The sequence below is a fragment of the Eschrichtius robustus genome, chromosome 12, assembly GCF_028021215.1.
Source record: "Eschrichtius robustus isolate mEscRob2 chromosome 12, mEscRob2.pri, whole genome shotgun sequence".
Classification (NCBI taxonomy): domain Eukaryota; kingdom Metazoa; phylum Chordata; class Mammalia; order Artiodactyla; family Eschrichtiidae; genus Eschrichtius; species Eschrichtius robustus.
In genome coordinates, this window is record NC_090835.1 from 92,752,187 (window position 1) to 92,770,763 (window position 18,577).

Sequence of the window (18,577 nt, forward strand, 5' to 3'; positions counted from 1 at the left end):
TCTCCATGGGGACAGGGAGTGGTGGGGTCATGTTTTTTGCTCCTCAACAGGGGACATGAGTTGAGAAACTCTGGCCCGGCCATTTAAAGTTCTGTGCAGCTTTTTGGTGATGAAACTCTTCCAGAAAGCCAGGGTGAGGCCCAGCCTTGGAGGGGAAGTTGTTGTGACTGTCTGACAGGCCTTCAGTTGGATTTGAAGCTGGAGGCCACGTTGATGACAATGTTAGTTCTGCCCCGAAGTTACTGGCCCTCTGGTTTGGTCGGATTCTCCACCAACTAATCCGTGGCTCTGTGGCTACTACTAGCTCCCAGGAAACTGCTGATGCAAAGCTTTGGGCTTGGTTACCTGGTGAAGCCTAGGGATTGACACCAACTCAGTTTTCTTTGCTTTTTGTTTTTTCCTACCCATCTGATTTCCTGCTTTCCTGCTTTCCTGAAAGCCTTCTTCATCAGCGAGCATACAACAGTTCTTGGAAAGGATCAAGACTTTTATGATTCTCAAAACCTATTAATCAACTGAAAGTTTTCCAAGTGCCAGTGACACACTTGGGTGTCTGAGGACAGAGAAGTGAAGGGGCCAGGTACCTCTTTTTAGAACCGGTTCTGGCAAAAGCTGATCAGAATGCACATAACAGTAGCGCCGTTTCTTACAGGGGTAAAAAGAATTCACAATCCAAAGGGCCGGACATTAATGGTCAGAAGCTAGCAGTCCTAGTGTCTGCGCCTGTGTGACACAGACCGTGTCAGATCAGGGTGGAGGAAACTATGTCTTGCCCACAGGCATGTAAGGAGAGAGAGGAGGCTGGGTGCTGGGGTGCTGGCTGGGAGCCCTGGGGTGTCCTTGGGCTTCGAGCCCCTGGCAGATTAACCCTTCGCCGCAAGGACTGCGAGGGAGAAGCCTTGCAAGGAAAGCGCAGGAAATCTTAGCCGGCGCGGGGACCGGGAGGGCCGGGGTGCCGACGCTGCGGCGGAACCAGAACGGGGTGGGGTCAGGGTGCTCCCTGGCGCAGGGAGCCCGCCGGGGTGACCGGGGTGGAGGTCGTTTCTTGTGGCGGGGAGGGAGGATGAGGAGCTCGGGAGAGGGAAGAGCAGAGGCTCCTCCCGCCCCCGGGGCCGCGCGCACCAGGCGCCGGGCTAGGCGGCGGCGCCCTTGTTGTCGCTTTCCCTCTCGGGTCGGCCCGGGCAGGGCGGGCCGGGTGGCGCTCGAGGGCCGGGCTCCGAGTCCCCACTTTTCCTCCCTCCCTTCCTCCCTCCTCCCGGGCAGTCCCGGGCGGCCGGGCCAATGAGCGGCGAGAGGAGGGGAGCGGGAAGCAAGCGCTCTCGGCCGCAGCCCTCCTGCCGCGCCTGCGGCCACTGCGCCAACGCCAAGTTTGCGCCCCGAGAGTTTGCGCTGGGTCGCGTCCTCCGGCTCGCCGCTCGGTCCCCGCGAGCCAGGCGGCCGCGCGGCCCTCGGGACAGCCGCCCGCGCGCACTCGGGCGGGAGGACGCCGAGCGGGGTGGCGCGGCCTGGGGCCGGGGCTGCCGCCTCCCGAAGATGCAGGATGGCAGCAGAGCCTCCTCCCAGCCTCTCCTACCGCACCACGGGCTCCACCTGTCTGCACCCGCTCAGCGAGCTTCTGGGCATCCCTCTGGACCAGGTAACGGCGGGCGGGCGGCCCGCGGGAACCCCCCGCCCCGAGCCGGAGCGGGCGTGAAGCCTGCGGGGGGGTCGGGGGGGATGTTATCTACCTCCGTCCCCGCCCCCATAGCAGATTTCACTGCTACAAACTAGACAGGTGGAGTTTTGTTTGTTGGTTTTCGATTGATGTTTTTCTCCTGTAAGTGTGAAAAATATTGGTATACCTTGCACAGAAGGTTCGAATAAACTTTTTTTGTTTTGTTTGAAGTTTTGGGTTTCCTCGTTTCCTGTAACCCAGGGCTAAAACATTCTGATAAATGACTCAAAGTGTTTCTTTCCTCAGTGTAGTCAAGTCTTTATTATCTTTAAGTTAGGTGAACTTACTTAGAAACTGAACCTGAGTGATCTATAAGCAAAAGCCTGTAGCTTTTGAATGAGAGACCTGGGTTTTCGGCAGTGAGGCTTGTGAAATCGGGTTGACAGTTATTCTCTACCACCTGTGATCAACATCGGCTAGGGAGGAGGGACACAGGATGCTGTGGTTTTCCGAGGGCCTTAGGTTATTCAGTCAGTCTACCCTCGGGGGTCCAGGCTCCCTAGTAGGACAGGTTAGTGGGAGAAGAGAGGCACTGTTGCAGGTATTTGGACCGTCCAGCAACTGTCTGCTACCATTAAAACTGAAAATGGCAGCACACAACAGTAATTCCAGGTAAGAAATTTTCCCAAGGGTTGAGGCTATCTTAACCCCTTTTCTTGTCTCTTTAGGTGCTGCAGGCTAGATAGGCCCTGTATTTAGCAGTGAGTCAATAAGTATACAGTTGACCCGCGAACAACACGGGTTTGAACTGCATGGGCCCACTTATATGTGTATATTTTTCAATAGAAAATACTGCAGTACTGTACCGTCCGAGGTTGCTTGAATCCGCAGATTCCGAGGGACCACAGATACAAGGGGCCGACAGTAAATTATAGACAGATTAACCCCTATGTAGTTCAAGGGTCAGCTGTATGTTATTTAAATGGAATTGGGTGAGGCATGCTGGAGGAGGGCCCGCTAGTGATCTTTTAAAAAATTCTTCTTTCCTTCAAACAAGGGTCTCCCTGCTGCTCTTTCCACTCACATTCCCTCAGCAACGAGGAAGTGAGACCTAGATGTTTCCCTGATTCAGATGCTGTTTACTGAGCCACCCTCCCACCTGGCTCCCTCTGAGCATCTGATTCAGAACTCCACCTGATCTGACTGTCGGCCATCAATTGTAAAATCCAGACGGTCAGGAAATTGGGAGAGGTATCAGCTGCTAACGCCTGTTCTTGTAGTGAGGGTGTAGTGACTGCCAGGGACCTGCAAAGGCAGAAATAATAGCAAATTCTTCAGCCCTGAAATGAAATATAACTCAGAGCTGAATTTCCTTCAGGGGAGTTTGTTGGTACTTACCCCTCTACTCTCCATCACAATTTATTTTAATTGCATTTTCCATTTTCAGCAATTCAGCACAGCTAGAGAGAAGAGGAATCCAGGGAGGTTTTTTTGTATGGAAAGAGTTAGATTGTTAATGAATCCCAGAGATTGGCGACTGAGAGGTGCCTAGGCTGATGTTATTAAGTGCTTTGTAACTGCGTCCACCCTCATCCTCCATCTCCTGGATTTCTGGCAAAGGAATTCTGGTTTTAATTTATAAAAAAGAACAAGAGAGCCTGTGGGATGTTTAAGGCTGGAAGGGAGGGATTTCTGGGATGAACTGAAGGAAAAATGTGGGCGATAGGCAAGGAAGGAGCACCTGTGATCTCTTAGATCTTAGGAAACCCCACTGCCCTCCAGCAGGGTCAAATCTAAGCGACTCTCGGTGGAAGAAGCACTTAAAGGGCAATGCCCCAGCTGGCTCATTTCAGGCCGAGGGAGAATCCCAAACCATAAATAATGTGGTTTGAGGCTAAACTGTGGCTTGAGAGTTTGGAAGCTTGATGTGTTTTTCTCCCTTGCACTTTCAAGGGCTTTTTAGTTGTTAGACTGACTTGGGGGTAATTTGTGCTCTGCCAGAAAACTTCCTTTATGACTGCTGGCTGGTATTCTACCCTCCCGGAGCCTCAGTGTCTTCACGTGTAAAATGGGAGACGACAAAAAGACCTACCTTTTGGAGTCGAGACATTTTATATAGATATAAAATGCCCTATGGTTCTTGTATCAGACAGGGTCCTGGCAGGAAACAATTCAACTCAATGGATAGCAATGAAGAAACTTTCATGAACTACTTAGAGAGGTGTGGGTGGCATTAAGGGAACCAATAAAGGATGTTCAGGTACCAAGACCTGAGCAAGGGAAAGGGGAGAAAGTCCTGTTGCCAGGATACAGGGGGGAAGTAGAGAGAGAACCACAGCCCTTCTGCTCCCCATCCCCTGGCCCTTCCATCTCTTGCAGTGGCCCCCAGTGGGTGGCTGGCCAGGGGCACCTGGGCGATGTGGTCTGCAGGGGCTCCCCCTGGGGCACAAAATTGGAAAGAGAAAAGTGGAGCCACGTCTGGGGACAGTCCTAGGATAAGAGCCCAGTCCGTGATACATGTTTGCTCCTGGCCCATTAAAGAGTGACTTTTAATTGGCCTGCGATTTGCTAACAGTGATAAAACATATACCTCAAGTTGCCCAAGTGGTTCTTCATATGCCACTTAAAGATAGTGAATCCTTTTCTTAACGTCTTAGCATTTCACACTTATATTTGTAATTTCTGTATTGATTGCACTTGTGAGAATGTCTTTGGCTTCTGGGTCTCCCTGTGTCAAGTTGTTTATTATTTGCAAAACCTGAAATATCTGTTGAGCATGCTACCATGTGAGTGAAGGAGTCTTTTTTAAAAAATTTTTATTGGAGTATAGTTGATTTAAATGTTATGTTAGTTTCAGGTGTACAGCAAAGTGAATCAGTTATGCATATACATATATCTACTCTTTCTTAGATTAATTTCCCATATAAGTTATTACAGAATATTGAGTGGAGTTCCCTGTGCTGTACAGTAGGTCCTTATTAGTTATCTATTTTATAAATAGTAGTGTGTATATGTCAGTCCCAATCTCCCAATTTATCCCTCCCCCAACCCTTTACGCCTGGTAACCATGTTTGTTTTCTATATCTGTGACTCTGTCTTGTAAATAAGTTCATTTGTACCAATTTTTTTAGATTCCACATATAAGCGATATCATATGATATTTGTCTTTGTCTGACTTACTTCACTCAGTATGACAATCTCTAGGTCTATTCATCTTGCTGCAGATGGCATTATTTCATTTTTTTTTTTATGGCTGAGTAACAAACATTCCATTGTATACATGTACCACCTCTTCTTTATCCATTCGTCTGTCGATGGACATTTAGGTTGCTTCCATGTCCTGGCTATTGTAAATAGTGCTGCAATGGACATTGGGGTTGCGTGTATCTTTTCAAATTATGGTTTTCTCTGGATATATACTCAGGAGTGGGATTGCTGGATCATATATATGGTAGCTCTATTTTTAGTTTTTTAAGGAACCTCCATACTATTCTCCATAGTGGCTGTCTTTAATTATTTTTCATCTGATTCTTCCATTTATCTGTTCTGTTAGCTTATGGGGGGAGCCTGTGTGCAATTGTGACTATACTCAGGAAAAGTCTATGCTTTTAGTTTCCAGGGACTTTTACTAGCCTGGCCTCCTCCTAAAGATGTTAAAAGCAAAATCATCTTATTTAATTAGAGACTAGAGCACAGCAGTTCAGATACAGAGTATAGGAAATGGATGACTTAGGGGCCTTCACAGGTGCCTCACAGATGAGTTTGTTGAAAACTGTGTTTCTAGAATGAGTTTCTTTCGAGCAGATGTGGAGCTCGGGCAAAGAACTGAGGATGACTATTTTGTTTGATTTTTTTGTTTAAATCATCTGCTCATGCCCTCTCCACTCTGTTTTGGTCGTGGGGTATGGCATGATCTCTCTTTAAACTATCCTAGCCTTTGAAGTTTGCAAAATTGACTCAGCTACCAGGATAGACGCGGTAATACTGACATTCCTAATTTGTGTGGTACACGGTCATATCCTAGGAGCTGTGCAAGAGGAGAAATTCCTGGCTTTAAGGAATTTGCAATTTGGTGGTGGGGAATGCTGAGTGCCAAGGCTATTTTTACCAACTGGAATCCCCCAAATTTGTCTTTATTTGCATAAACTATCAATTCAGTATGAAATTAGGATTCTTTGTCTGGATTTCAATTCCACCCCCACCCCCACCCCCACCCAGTTTAGCATCAGCAGAAAAAGGGGCAAAGGAAAAGTAGACAAGGAGATAAGAATCCAGGAAATGGTTTTTGAGATTAAAGCAGTCCAGGTTTAGGCCTATTTATGTAAGCTTGTGTTACAGTTTAAAAGGCAAGGTCAGTGAAGACCAGCTCTGAAGGCCTGACCCTCTCGACTCATGGTGATATCAGCAGTGGGTTTTGATGATTCCACCGGGGCCTCTGACCACAGTTTCTATACCTGCCTGGAGCTTTCAGTCACCTGGTTGGTTCTTTTGCCTGTTTGTGGAAAGCCCAACCCTCAATTTTCTCTTCTTATCTAAGTCTTGCCCTTGGTTAGAAGCTCAGCTCACATTCCACAGTCATTATTAAATCAATTAAATATTTATTTAACACTAGTAGTGCCGGGGACTTGGTCAGGTCTTAGAAATAAAGGGATTAAAAAAAAAAATCAAGGTTTCTATCCTTGAAGAGTTTATACGCCCATAGAGGAGACAAAAGACCTGTAGAAGTGCTATGTCCTCACAGACCTATGTAGGTACTAATAGAGGTTTGTAGGTGGTACCTTAGTGGAGCAGAGAAGGGAAAGCCACAGGACACCTTGGACTCTTGTGGAATTTACTGTTTACCTTTGACACGGTTTATATTTGACACTTGACACAAAATGTTACCTTATTTTGTTAGGTATCCTGCCTGGTTTATAATACTGAGTTTCAAACTAATTTAAAATCTCCTTGAAGTCTAGGTTTTATCTATCCTGGTATTCCAAGCAAGTAGTAGCATGCTCAACAAATGCTTATCATTAGTAGCAATATATGCCAATGCTAATGATATACATTATCAGACTTTGATATAGAATCTTGTTTTTAAAGTGGAGAGAGATGGATCTTTGTGGGAGAGGTGGGGAGGGTCCTCTACCGAACATTCCCCCTGTTGGTGCTGCCTCCAGGCTGTACTCTTGGGTTTCTGACTTGAACAATCTACTCTCCACCCTGGGGCTTTCCAGCTGACCCCAGCTCAGGATGCATATGGCAGGTCACAGAATGTCCGTCCTGCAGAGATCCAGTTCATTAATTTTTTTGGCCTCAGTAGTTCCTACAAGGCTAGGTCTCCTCTCCCCACTTAATTTCCCTTTCGTTGTCTGATAGTGAAATCATTGGCTTATGGGAGGAACATCATTTGGTTAGACTACAAACAGCAAATACTGAGTTTCTGCCGTGTTCCAGGAATTCCTGGGACTGGGTGAGGCTGCTACCATTCAAACATGAATAAAATAGGGTCCATCCTCGAAAAACTCATTGTTGGGTGGGGTGGGGACACAGAAGTCAAGAAGTGTTGCTCCTGTGTGGTGTGGTGCCTGGGCCAGCAGCATCAGCCTTGAAACTTGTTAGAAATGTTATTCTCCGCCTGGCACCCTGTCTGCTGCTCTGGGGGCAGACCCAGCCAGCGGGGGATTTAATGAGCCCTCTAGGTGGCGCTGGGATGCCCAAAAGTTTGAGAACGACTGCTGTATACAGATAATTGGGATACAAATTAATTAAGGACAGTGGAAGCGGTGGGGGGGGGTGGGGAAGATGTGGTTGTCAGAGAGCATCTCACAGGTGGGGAGGACTACGAATTGGGTCTTGAAGGCCAAAGAGGTATTTGTCAGGCAAAGTGGGTAGAAAGAACAGCACGTACAGAGGTGGGGAGGTGTGAAACTGTGCACTTCGTTCAAGGAACTGAGTCCACTGAAGTGGCTGGTGAGGCTGGTGAAGACGTTGGGACTCTAGGTTGGGGAGGGAGGCCGGGGTCACATCATGAGGAAGCTGGGAGGCTCTGGTGAGATGTTTGTACTTCATCCTGCAGGCCAGGGGGAAGCAAACTATGTCTATAAAGGACCAGACAGTAAATATTTTCGGCTTTGCAGCCAGTACAGCCTTTGTTGCGACGACTCAACTGTGCCATTGTGCCGTGAGAGCAGCCATAGACAATATGTAAATTGTTGGGCCTGGCTGTGTTCTCATGAAACTTTATTTATGGACTGAAATTTGAATTTTATGTAATTTGCACGTGTTGTGAAATTTTCTTCTTTTGATTTTTTTCCCAACCCTTTAAAGATGTAAAAACACGTAGTTAACATGCAGGCCACACAAAACAGGCAGGGGCTGGATTTGGCCTGAGGACTGGAGTTTGAGACCCCTGTTATGGACTGATTTTCCTCACATTTGGTGGATGGACCATCACCAGTGTCTATTGCCAAATATGCTTCTGGGATTTGACTCAGACCTAGTGAATCCGAATACATATCCGAGTGACAGGGCTACCCGGGTGATTCTTGTGCTACCTGAAGTTTAGAGGCATTACTACCATCAAAGGGAAGGCATTGAAGGGTTTAAGATGTGAACGGATTTTCATTTCGTGAGGTGGGGCAGGAGGTCATGGCTGAAGGATGCAGGGATGGAGGTGGAGCGGGGGCTTTTGACAATGAGTGGGTGTTTAGAGTAGTCTTTATGGGGGAGCAGAGAAGGAGCAGCCTGGGGTCAGTTTAATGGGTTGCTGAGTATAATCAACGCCCTGAAAATCAAAAATTTCAGGATTTGTGCCAATGTGTGGTTTTTGTCTTTCAGCAGCTCCTTCTAGGAGCAAAAGTAAAATAAATAGCTGGACGTGTGCAGGGAAGGTTGTTGGAACGTTAAGAAGTAAGGGTGTTGAAAGATGCTGACAAGTAGTTGGAGGTGATGGCAGTGAAAAGGGAAGCATTTGGAGATTGGAGGGACTTTGAGGAGCAGGTGCAGGGGAAGTGAGAGAGCCGGGGGCCGGGCTATTTAAGTTGAAGATTCCTAGTGAAGCTTCCCTGGGCAAGGATGAAAGTCAAGGTGTGGACATGGGAGAAGGGGTGAAAGTCGATTCAGTTTAGCAAGCCGGGGAACTGGGGGAATTTTTTTTTAAGAAATTTTAAAAAATTTTTTGGCTGTGTTGGGTCTTCGTTTCTGTGCGAGGGGCTTTCTCTAGTTGCGGCGAGCGGGGGCCACTCTTCATCGCCGTGCGCGGGCCTCTCACTATCGCGGCCTCTCTTGTTGCGGAGCACAGGCTCCAGACGCACAGGCTCAGTAGTTGTGGCTCACGGGCTTTGTCGCTCCGCGGCATGTGGGATCTTCCCAGACAAGGGCTCGAACCCGTGTCCCCTGCATTGGCAGGCAGACTCTCAACCACTGCGCCACCAGGGAAGCCCAGAACTGGGGGATTTGATTGATCGTCCTCCTAAACATTGAAGCTGCCCAGGTGACTGGGGATGTGAGGTGGAGAGAAAGACTCTGTGGTACCTAAACTCTCCAGGAAGGTGGAGGTAGACTGGTAGATCCTGACAATGAAGAAGGACCAGAGAGGGTATGACAGGCTCTGCTATCAGGCACTCAGCCAGCCGCTCTCCAGGGCGCATCTCATTTAATGTTAGGACCCTGAGTGGGGTCTGGAGGGAGGTACTTCCTGGCTGGAAGGATGGTGCCTCTCAAAGGGCGTTGGAAGAGCTCTCTTAGCCCCTTTATCAAAGGAGGCAGCAGCTGAGCCTGATGAGCGGGGGTCAGCCTGCCCTGTTCTTTCAGTCCCACCACCCCCGTTCCCTCCAACCGACACCATCCTAGGGCCCAGTTCACACTTGGCACTACTTAAACACTTCATTGAATAAATACAATACCAAACAAAATGCATTCAAATGCTTTCTAAAGAAGTCAATTTTAAAGGTCTTTCTATTCAGGTTAATGACAAACACAGTAAAGGCAGATACGCTACTTTCACGTAATTGGCTGACTTTATACAGCACTTATATCTTTTAGTCCACAAGTATATTCTAAAATGACAGAAGGATGGTGGAAGAAAAATGGTCCAAAGCAGCAGTGGGGGAATCTGGAAAAGCAGTGACTTTCTTCTCTCTCCTTGCCGTTTGTGGTGGTAAAATGGGAATGCAAACGCCTGGGGGCGGACAGTTCTCCCGCAAGGCTAAGAGCGGAGGGAGAGAGCTGGGAAGACACTGAGGCTTCCGAAGCAGAGCAGAGGGAGGACTTTGAGGAGGACCTCAGCAGTGGGAGGGAGGTCGGTGGTGGGAAGATAAGTCGTGGAGGAGGAGGAGGAAGTCGGGAGCCCATGACTGCAAGCCTGCATGCTGGGCAGGAGGCTCAGGGATGAGCGGCAGGGTACTTGGCAGGTAGAGGTGTCCCCTGGAGGCCCAGAGTCCTGGTAAGGCCGCGGCCAGCGACTGACCCTGAGCCTTGTGGTCTTCCTGGAGCTGCACACAAATAGGGTGGGCAGCCTGGGAGCTGGGCAGGGGCAGAGGCAGGGCTCGCACCCACGACTGCCTCTGCAGACTTTGCTCTAGTCACTGCCCTGCATCCCAGCCACTGCTTCCCTGGGCGCTGTACCATCAGCGCAGCAGATGAGTTCTTTCCTGTGCCTCAGATGCACTGCGTCTTTCACACCTTCCAGCTTCTGCTCACACTTTTCCCTCTCCCTGACATTAGTCCTCATCCTCATTTCCTTTTTCATCCCCTCCTGTCTGCTCTCTGTAACCCTGGCCTTGCTCTCTCCTCTCCCCTTATAGATCATCCCCCCGCCGCCCCCAGGGCCAAATGGATCCGATTTTACTTTCTTTGTTTCTCCATAGTACTCTCTCCATACTGTATGTGCTTCTTTTTTTGGTGGGAGGGATTATGTTTATTGACTTTGTATATGCATATCTACTTGTCTGCATATTGGTTATGTGTGTGTTTCTGTCTTTTTTTACAAATTGAAATATATAGTTGATTTACAATGCTAGTTTCAGCTGTAGAGCAAAGTGATTCAGTTACATGTATATTTTTCAGATTCTATTCCATTGTAGGTTATTACAATATATTGAATATACAGTACATATATTCCTTGTGCTATAGAGTACATCCTTGTTGCTTACCTATTTTATGTATAGTAGTTTGTATCTGTTAATCCCACACTTGTAATTCATCCCTCCCCCCTCCCTTTCCCCATTGGTAACCGTGAATTTGTTTTCTATGTCTGTGAGTCTGTTTCTGTTTTGTATATAAATGCATTGGTATTATTTTTTAGGTTCCATATATAAGTGATATCATGTAATATTTGTCTTTGTCTGACTTACTTCACTCAGTAGGATATACGCTAGGTCCATCCATGTTGCTGCAAATGGCAATATTTCATTCTCTTTTCCCACATGGTGCCTCTTACTTTATGTCTCAGATATTTATCGTCTTTCTGCCCTGCCTGATTCTGAGAGGCTTCTCTCTGTAGTTGCTTATGGAGCACCGGATGCCAAATATTGGGCTAGAAGGGGGATACAGAGGTTAATTAGGCTCTCTGCCTTCTAGGAGACAAACCAATACGCACTTGGTAAATTACTTTATTACGTGTAAACTCTTGTAAAGCAATGTGCTCAATGCTCCAGAAAATGTGTACGCACGGGCCTCAGCACTCCTGGGCCTGTCCTGGGGAAGGTGAGGGGAGCTTCCTGGGAGCTGCTGCTTTAGAAGGAGAAGGGGAAAGTGCAGGGGTGAGGCCTGGTAGGACAGGCAGAATATGCCAGGAAGAGGAAGCTGTTTGAGCAGAGGTACTGAGGCCGAGAAAAGATGACCTTTCTTCTTGGGCAGTGAGTGAGGCTCATCTTAGTCATGATCTTAGTCATCTTGGTATGCTTATTAGTACAAAGGAAGAACTAAATAAACTTGGTTCCACTGAAGTGGAATTTTATTTACATAATTTGCACTGGAATGGATGACTAAGTGATGATAAAATTAGGAGCCAGTTCTTTTTACCCACTGGTTAGGCCTGTTTATTATTTGGACCCTACACTTCAGATTGAATAGGCCTAATTTCTGATTTGAGAGTTAATTAATGGCCCAATTACTGATAGTTAAATGTGAATCTTGGGTTGTTTAAATATAAAATTCTCCATTCCCGTTTTCATTATGTGGAGTTGATAGATGCGTTACTTACCATTATAAAGGCAGATATTAATATCATTTTTTTGGACCAGTTGTCTCAAGTGTGTGTGAACAACACGTACAAATTTCCTTTTGCAGTTTGAAGTCAAGTCACTTATATATAAAAAGTGCTGTATACCCAAGTACTCCCAAGTGTTTTTGAAACATGGCTTCTGAATTACATTTATAAAGAAAAATTTCATGGAAAGATTATATCTAAGGAGATACAATCTGGAACTATCTTTTTGGAGCAGCAACTTGTAAAAAGAATTCAGTCTGTGTAATTTAATAACAGTATTTGGTTGTATGCTTTTCAGAAGCTTTCTATTTTAAGTAAGTCAACCCTTTCAGTAAACAAGACAGAGGGAAAACTTGCTGCAGTCTTGTTAATGACAATTTCTAGTAGTTTTGCCAGGATAGCCGAAGGATAGAGAATAATGAGGGAAAAGTAACTTCAAGTAGTTTATACGGGTTAAAAATGTGCTTTATTAAAAGCCCACTATCCCATAGGGCTTAGAAACGTGATCATCTGCCACAAGATGAACTCATTAACCCATTTTAGTTAACCAAAAAATATGCACTCGGTTAATCATTTACCAACTTCCTTATAATAGTGGGGCTCTGCCTATAACTTTGTTATCAGTGGTTAATCTTTTTTTTTTTTTTTTTTTAAATATGGAACGCTTCACGAATTTGCATGTCATCCATGCGCAGGGGCCATGCTAATCTTCTCTGTATCGTTCCGATTTTAGTATATGTGCTGCCGAAGCGAGCACGGTTAGTCTTTTTTGAAGTATGGTTTTGAAAGTCCACACAGCATGAAAGGAGCTCTAAGTGTTGAGTTAGGACTTCTGGCTGGGGGATGGTGCTAGGGATTTCGCAACCATCATATTATTACATCCTATTTACCAAAACAACAACACAAAGCTCGGGATTGAAAGCCTCATTTGAAAAAGGAGCAGGGGTACTGGAAAAGTTTTGTTCAGGGAGTTCTAACTTCTTATTTCAAACAAGTCATTAAAAAATAGAGTGGTTGTCTCCCCCTCACCCCCATTTTTGTCTCATTCATCATTCTGTACTTCTCATTTGAAACAGTCAGCAGAGGTATACAACACAAGGTTGCTAAGGCCTAGAGGAAGTTGCTAAATTCAAAAGTCATTTTGTGAAATTTCATGAAGTGGTTTAACTGTGAGTGTCACTGGGTTGAGACTTCTTTCCTCCAAAGACTTTTTTTTATCCCTGGCATTATTTTTTGCTCTACCTTTTTAAAAATTTAATTTCATTTATTTTAAATATTTATCTGTTTTAATTAAAAAATGTTTGTGTTTGATTAATTTTTTTGGTTTTTATTTTGTATAAATACAGTTTAAAAAAATGAGTTTTCTGACTAGGTAGCTTATGTACTTAGTATCAAACCACAAGGCAGAGAAGGGGGTATAATGAAAGGTCAGTCCCTGTGGTGTACGCCCCCCTCACGCCCCCCTCACGCCACCCCCCCAGTTTGCAGCTGCTCAGATCCGCTCCCCACTGGCAGCCAGTGGCATCCTTTCAGAGGTAGGCGAGGCAGCCATGTACACAGAATCTTTTTGTCTTTTCTGACACAAACGAGAGTGTACGGTTCTTCCACTCTTCGCCTTTTTAAAAAAACTTAACAGTGTCTCTTAGGGATTGATTCATATCTGCATCTACAGAGTTCTTGTGACATTGACTTCCTTTCTGCCTTTTCTGAGGGTTCTGCTTCTCTGCTTCCAGGAACGGCCTTGTCCTTTAGCAAACGCTGAAAGGCGCTGGTGGGGGTGGGTGATGGGTTTGGGGAGGGGTCTCCCACATTGGCATGGTCCCCAGGAACATGGAGAACATGGGGACCACGTACAGCGGGGCAGGTGGGGCGGCGGGATGATCGCTGAGCTCAGGGCGAGCAGAAGATGGGCTTTGCCTCCAATTTCCCCGGGAGGGAGAGCGTACACTCTGGACTTAGGCATGAAGACGTTAAAGATTCCCTTTCCCTTGTGCCCCAGGGATGAAAATGGCTCTGCCTTCTACTGGCCCGGTGTCAGCGGAATTTTTGGTCTCTCCGTCTGCTGGAAATGATGCTCTTTAAGCCCAACGCAGCTCTAGAATTCTGTGATTCCAAGATCTTCAACAGTAGCAAGGAAGGCTTGGTTTTAGATCGTAAAGAAACACTTCTTGAGGGCAAAGCCCCCCTCCAAGGCTTTTTCTTTTTCTTTTTCTTTTTCTTTTTACTTTTCAGTGGATGTAGCTAAAAGGATTGTATCTGTATATTTTCCTTTCTTGTTTCTCCCGGTGAAATGTGTGCATTTCCATGCATGTTGGCTGAAGCAAATTGACCTTCAGGGCTCTGGAATCTCTCTTCTTCCACCTCCTCATTAGAGTAAGGTCAGAACACCTTAGGAATTTGTGTGCTTTAGTCTGGAAATAAGACCATGTGAAAAAGAGCTTCTGTTTCTTGTTTACTAGGGATGTTGAGCTGGTTTTCCTCCCTTCTCAGTTCCAAAAGAGAATTGCCCATTCATCCCCAAACAGTAAGTGTTAACCTGCCTGCAGGTTATTGAACAAAAGGGAAGCAAATCAATTTGTATATGAAATTCTACTCAGAGAGCTGTTTTCTACACATCGTGGAGGGAAGAACAAAAAGATTTTTCATTTTCTTAATGTGTAGGGTCTGGGGGTGGAGTTTACGAAAAGAGTATAATAAAGGACTATTTTGTAATCTCAGCCTTATCGAGTTAACATTTACCTCAGTTTTACAGTGAGCCTAAGTTGCAAAACTGAAGTTGACTTATGTGTTTATCTTTCTACTGAGGTATTGAGAGCCTTTATAGATATCTTTATCTGATGGCCAGTTTTGTTATCTTAGTTTGAAAGAAGGGCGAAAGGAGGCTATAAACTAAAAGTAATCATTTCATCAAGATACCAAGTGGGGCCCAATTTCACTGTCATAACCAATAGTGAATTATGACTGTGCATCTTAGCTAGTGGAAATGGCAGAGAGAATTAGAAAGACGGTAGTGGGCTGTAAAATGATTTAGAAATTGACCACTTACAAGTTTTTAGGAGAGCTGGAAAACCATCTCTTATGTGCTTGGCAACCCTCAAATATTTATTAGAGTTATATGTGTCGAAATTTGATTCTCTGTTGCAAAGTTTCTAGATGATATGGAGAAGTTAGAAATGAGCAGGAAAAATGGTTCTAAGAACAACTGGACTGAAGGTTCCTAAACAAAAAAGGAAATGAACTTGAGTAAAAGAGCTGACAAAAGATGGCAAGAGCCACAGACTGTGGAGTAGCCGTCAATGAGGACCATAAAATGCCGGTTAGGTAACCATAGATGGGGTGTGCCACTGATGCGTCTCATTTCCTGAGGAAGGCCTTGAACTTGATGGCCTCAGAGAAGTCCTTTGTTGTGTCACTTTGTAATTATCCCTCTTTAGCTCGAGTGAAAATACTAAGTGTCTCACCAATATTTCACGAAGCGACTTGCACCTCATCTAAGGTTTGCCCTTCGCTTCATAATAATAGATCACATTCTATGGTAATTAAAAAAAAAAAACCAAACTTATTTTGGAAAAATTTAAAATTCACAGAAAAACTGTACTGATAGTACAAACAGTTTTTATGTTTGCCTCCCCTGGTTTTCCTCAATGTTAGGTACACTTGTCAAAAGTAAAACATCAACACTGATAGATAACCATTAAATAAATTCCAGACTTTTTGAGTTTCACCAATTTTTCCACTAATGTCCTCTTTCTAATCTAGGATTCTGTACCTTACAATTCACCCATTTCAAGTGTACAATTCAATGTTTTTTTAGTATATTCACAAGGTTGTATAACCATTGGCATAACCAAGAGAAGTCTCAGGAGACATGACAAGTGAATGCAATGTGGTGTCCTGGATCGGGTCCTGGAGCAGAAAAAGGGCATTGGGTAGTAAGGAAATCTGAATAAAGTATGGGCTTTAGTTAATACTAGTGTATCAATATTGGTTCATTAACTATGACAAATGAAAACTTTATATGTAAGATGCTAATAAAGGAAATAGGTTGTAGGATATATGAGAACTCTCTGTATTATCTTTGCAATTTTTCTGTAAATCTAAAACTGTTCTGAAAAATAAATTTTATTTAAAACATGATGGTTTTTACTTTAAATCAGGGATTATTAGTTGTGCTATGTCTGTGAACATTGGGACCAGCGTGCTTTTAGAGAATTTTCGAGTCAGAAGAATGGAAAGAAAGCACACAATTACACTGGTATGTGTTTGTGCTTTAGATTCACTTTTGCTTTAAAGTCAGATTTATTAAAATCATTGCATGCATCTAAGTCACTTTCAGTAAAGATATAAAGGACTTTTGGTTCATCCTGAATCCTCAGGCTCCTCATCAGGTAATCTTCATGAATGAATAGTTGTTTAGTAAGATAAATATTTCTCTCCCTGTAACATCAAACAGCAGAACCACCCCTGGACAAAACTCTCCAGGCATTTACCATTGCTCAATGAGATATTTCCTCATTGTTTTGACCATAGAAATGCTATTCGGCATCTCAGTTGTCCATTCAACAGGACCATTCTGAGTGTATATTGCTTAAGCCACAAGAATTCATGCAAAAATCTTCTCAAGGGATTATGGAGTGCAAGCTGTAAAAAGTGACTAAATTTTAGACCCAGGCTGTGTAATGAATGTTTGTTTCCTTCTGAGTTCTGTCCTGTGAACTTACCTTGCTCTAACATAGTAGGAACAATGCTGGAATAGACTTTGAAGAGCTGGGTTCTAGACTTAGAGCCAGTCTTTTGTAGATGTGTGACCTTGGACAAGCTATTTAACCTTTCAGAGCCTGATTCCTTATTTGTAAAATAAGCTAATATATATACATTAGGGGTGTTTGTGTATTTCACATGAGGCAGGTGATCCATAGGGAAGATTTTAATAAACTGCTCAGTAATTATGTGGATGTTGTTTGCTATCATTTCCCCATCACCACCTTCATCACATTTTTGAAGCTCATAGGGAAAAATGCTCATGTCATAGCACTGAGCTTAAGTGAGGTGAGTGTAGGTGGCGTTTGGAGGGGAAGTTGGGTTTTCAGTTAGAATCTGGTGAAGAGTAAGAAAAGACTCGACTTTGGGGATTCTATGGGATGAAGGAATTTCATACTTCAAGGCAGAAAAGATGGGGCAGAAGAAGGCAGTGAGTAAAGAAAGGAGTGACAGCTGGAAAGAAAACTTTTTTTTTGACTGTAGTGAAATGGGAAGGTGGGGATCCAAGCTGAAACATTAGTAAATTTAGTGAACCCAGGAAGTGAGAAAGAATCTCGCATAGGAATGACTCTTTTTATCAGGTAAACATTACTTGTGTTGGAATCAGATAAGGTGAGAGGGAAGGTGAGAGCTTTTGAACCTAGTTCCTATGAGGAGGATTACAGAAGGAAGAAGAGGTGTTTAACTTAAAGGAGAAAAGCCTTAGACAGGATACAATAGTAGTTTTCAGACATTTGAAGAATATAATTATGATGTGTCCTCTGCAGAATTAAACTCAAGGGATGGAAACTTTAGGGAGGTAGGTTTCAATTGTCAGAAAATTTCTTATTAATGAGAGTTGTGTAGATAAAAGAATTGATCATCATTGGAGTTCATGAGTCCCCCATCCCAGGCAGTATTCAAGCAGAGGCTGTGTGGTGAAGACTCCTACTGTCAGGGTCTACTCCCTTCCTTCCTGATGTCCCTCCCTGCTTGCCCTGAGTTCTTTCTTTATCTAGCTGCCGGTCCACAGTGATCCTAGTTTTAGTATTAATTGACAAGTAAGTCAGTGGTTTAAGGAGTGACCTTTCTCAATGGGCATTTAAAGATAGAAAGATCCCTAAATGTTAAGCAGTAGAGGAATAGTTAGATTGAATTATGGTATACTCAAGCTGTGGAATTATATACAAGTATTAGAGAAAATAAAGTCAGATTGAAAGATATTCATCATATTGAGTGAAAAGAGCAAGTTGCAGAACAGTATGTATATTATGATCCCATGTCCTGTTTAAAGTAAAAAAAATAAAATGCTCTCTCTTTCATCTATTTATCTATCTGGTTTTGGAATGATAGTCACCAATGTGTAGCTAGTGGTCACAGTGACCTTGACCCTCTTAACAGTCACCCCGATTGCTGTGGAGGATAAAGGAGACTTTTAAATTTTTACATCCGTGTTTGCTTAAGCAAACATAGTATTTGGGTATTTAAAAACATTAAAAGGAAAGATCTTCAAGACCCAAAGGAATGAAATAATTGTGCAAAATATCAGGTGGTCTGGTGGTTGTTTTGGGGCTCTCCCAGTCATAAATCCAATGGGGTTGCAGAGGGGGGTATAAGAGTGTCTTGGCGAACGGAACTACTTTTGACAGAAATGGAGAAACTGGAAACAGAGGTTGACTAAGAGGTGAACTAATGACTTCTGCTTGAGCCATATTAAGATGAGAGCAGGATTTCAAAAAAGAAATGCCCTGAAGGCAGTGTGAGGCATGAGAGATCAGAGCTGGGGAGATGGAGATTTGGAAGTCATTGGCATGGGTTGGGGTGGGGTGGATGAAACCAGGAAAAGGAACAAACTCACTGAGGGCGGAAATGAGATGAGACCACAGCAGAGACTTGCCCTGGTAAACACTCCCCACTGAATGCCCGTGGAGGAGCCCAGAGAGAGGGCAGCATTAAAAAGGTAATTTAGTAGCACAGAAATAGGTGAG

General features: G+C 44.5%; 1 protein-coding gene and 1 non-coding gene across 3 annotated transcripts in view; one reads left to right on the forward strand and one right to left on the reverse strand.

Moving 5' to 3' along the window:
* Window positions 1-1,175: 1,175 nt before the first annotated feature.
* The window catches only part of MBOAT1 (membrane bound O-acyltransferase domain containing 1), a 108,186-nt gene continuing 90,784 nt past the window's right edge, over window positions 1,176-18,577 (forward strand). Inside the window, exon 1 of one of the 2 annotated variants that reach the window (XM_068558334.1) lies at window positions 1,176-1,636. In XM_068558334.1, the coding sequence (XP_068414435.1) occupies window positions 1,541-1,636 (96 nt within the window). In that variant the 5' untranslated portion in view covers window positions 1,176-1,540. The remainder of the gene's footprint in view (window positions 1,637-18,577) is intronic. The other variant, XM_068558333.1, reaches the window with a different exon arrangement.
* LOC137774361 (U6 spliceosomal RNA) lies at window positions 12,500-12,606 on the reverse strand. The gene has a single exon (XR_011075882.1). It is a non-coding gene; the product is annotated as a U6 spliceosomal RNA (small nuclear RNA).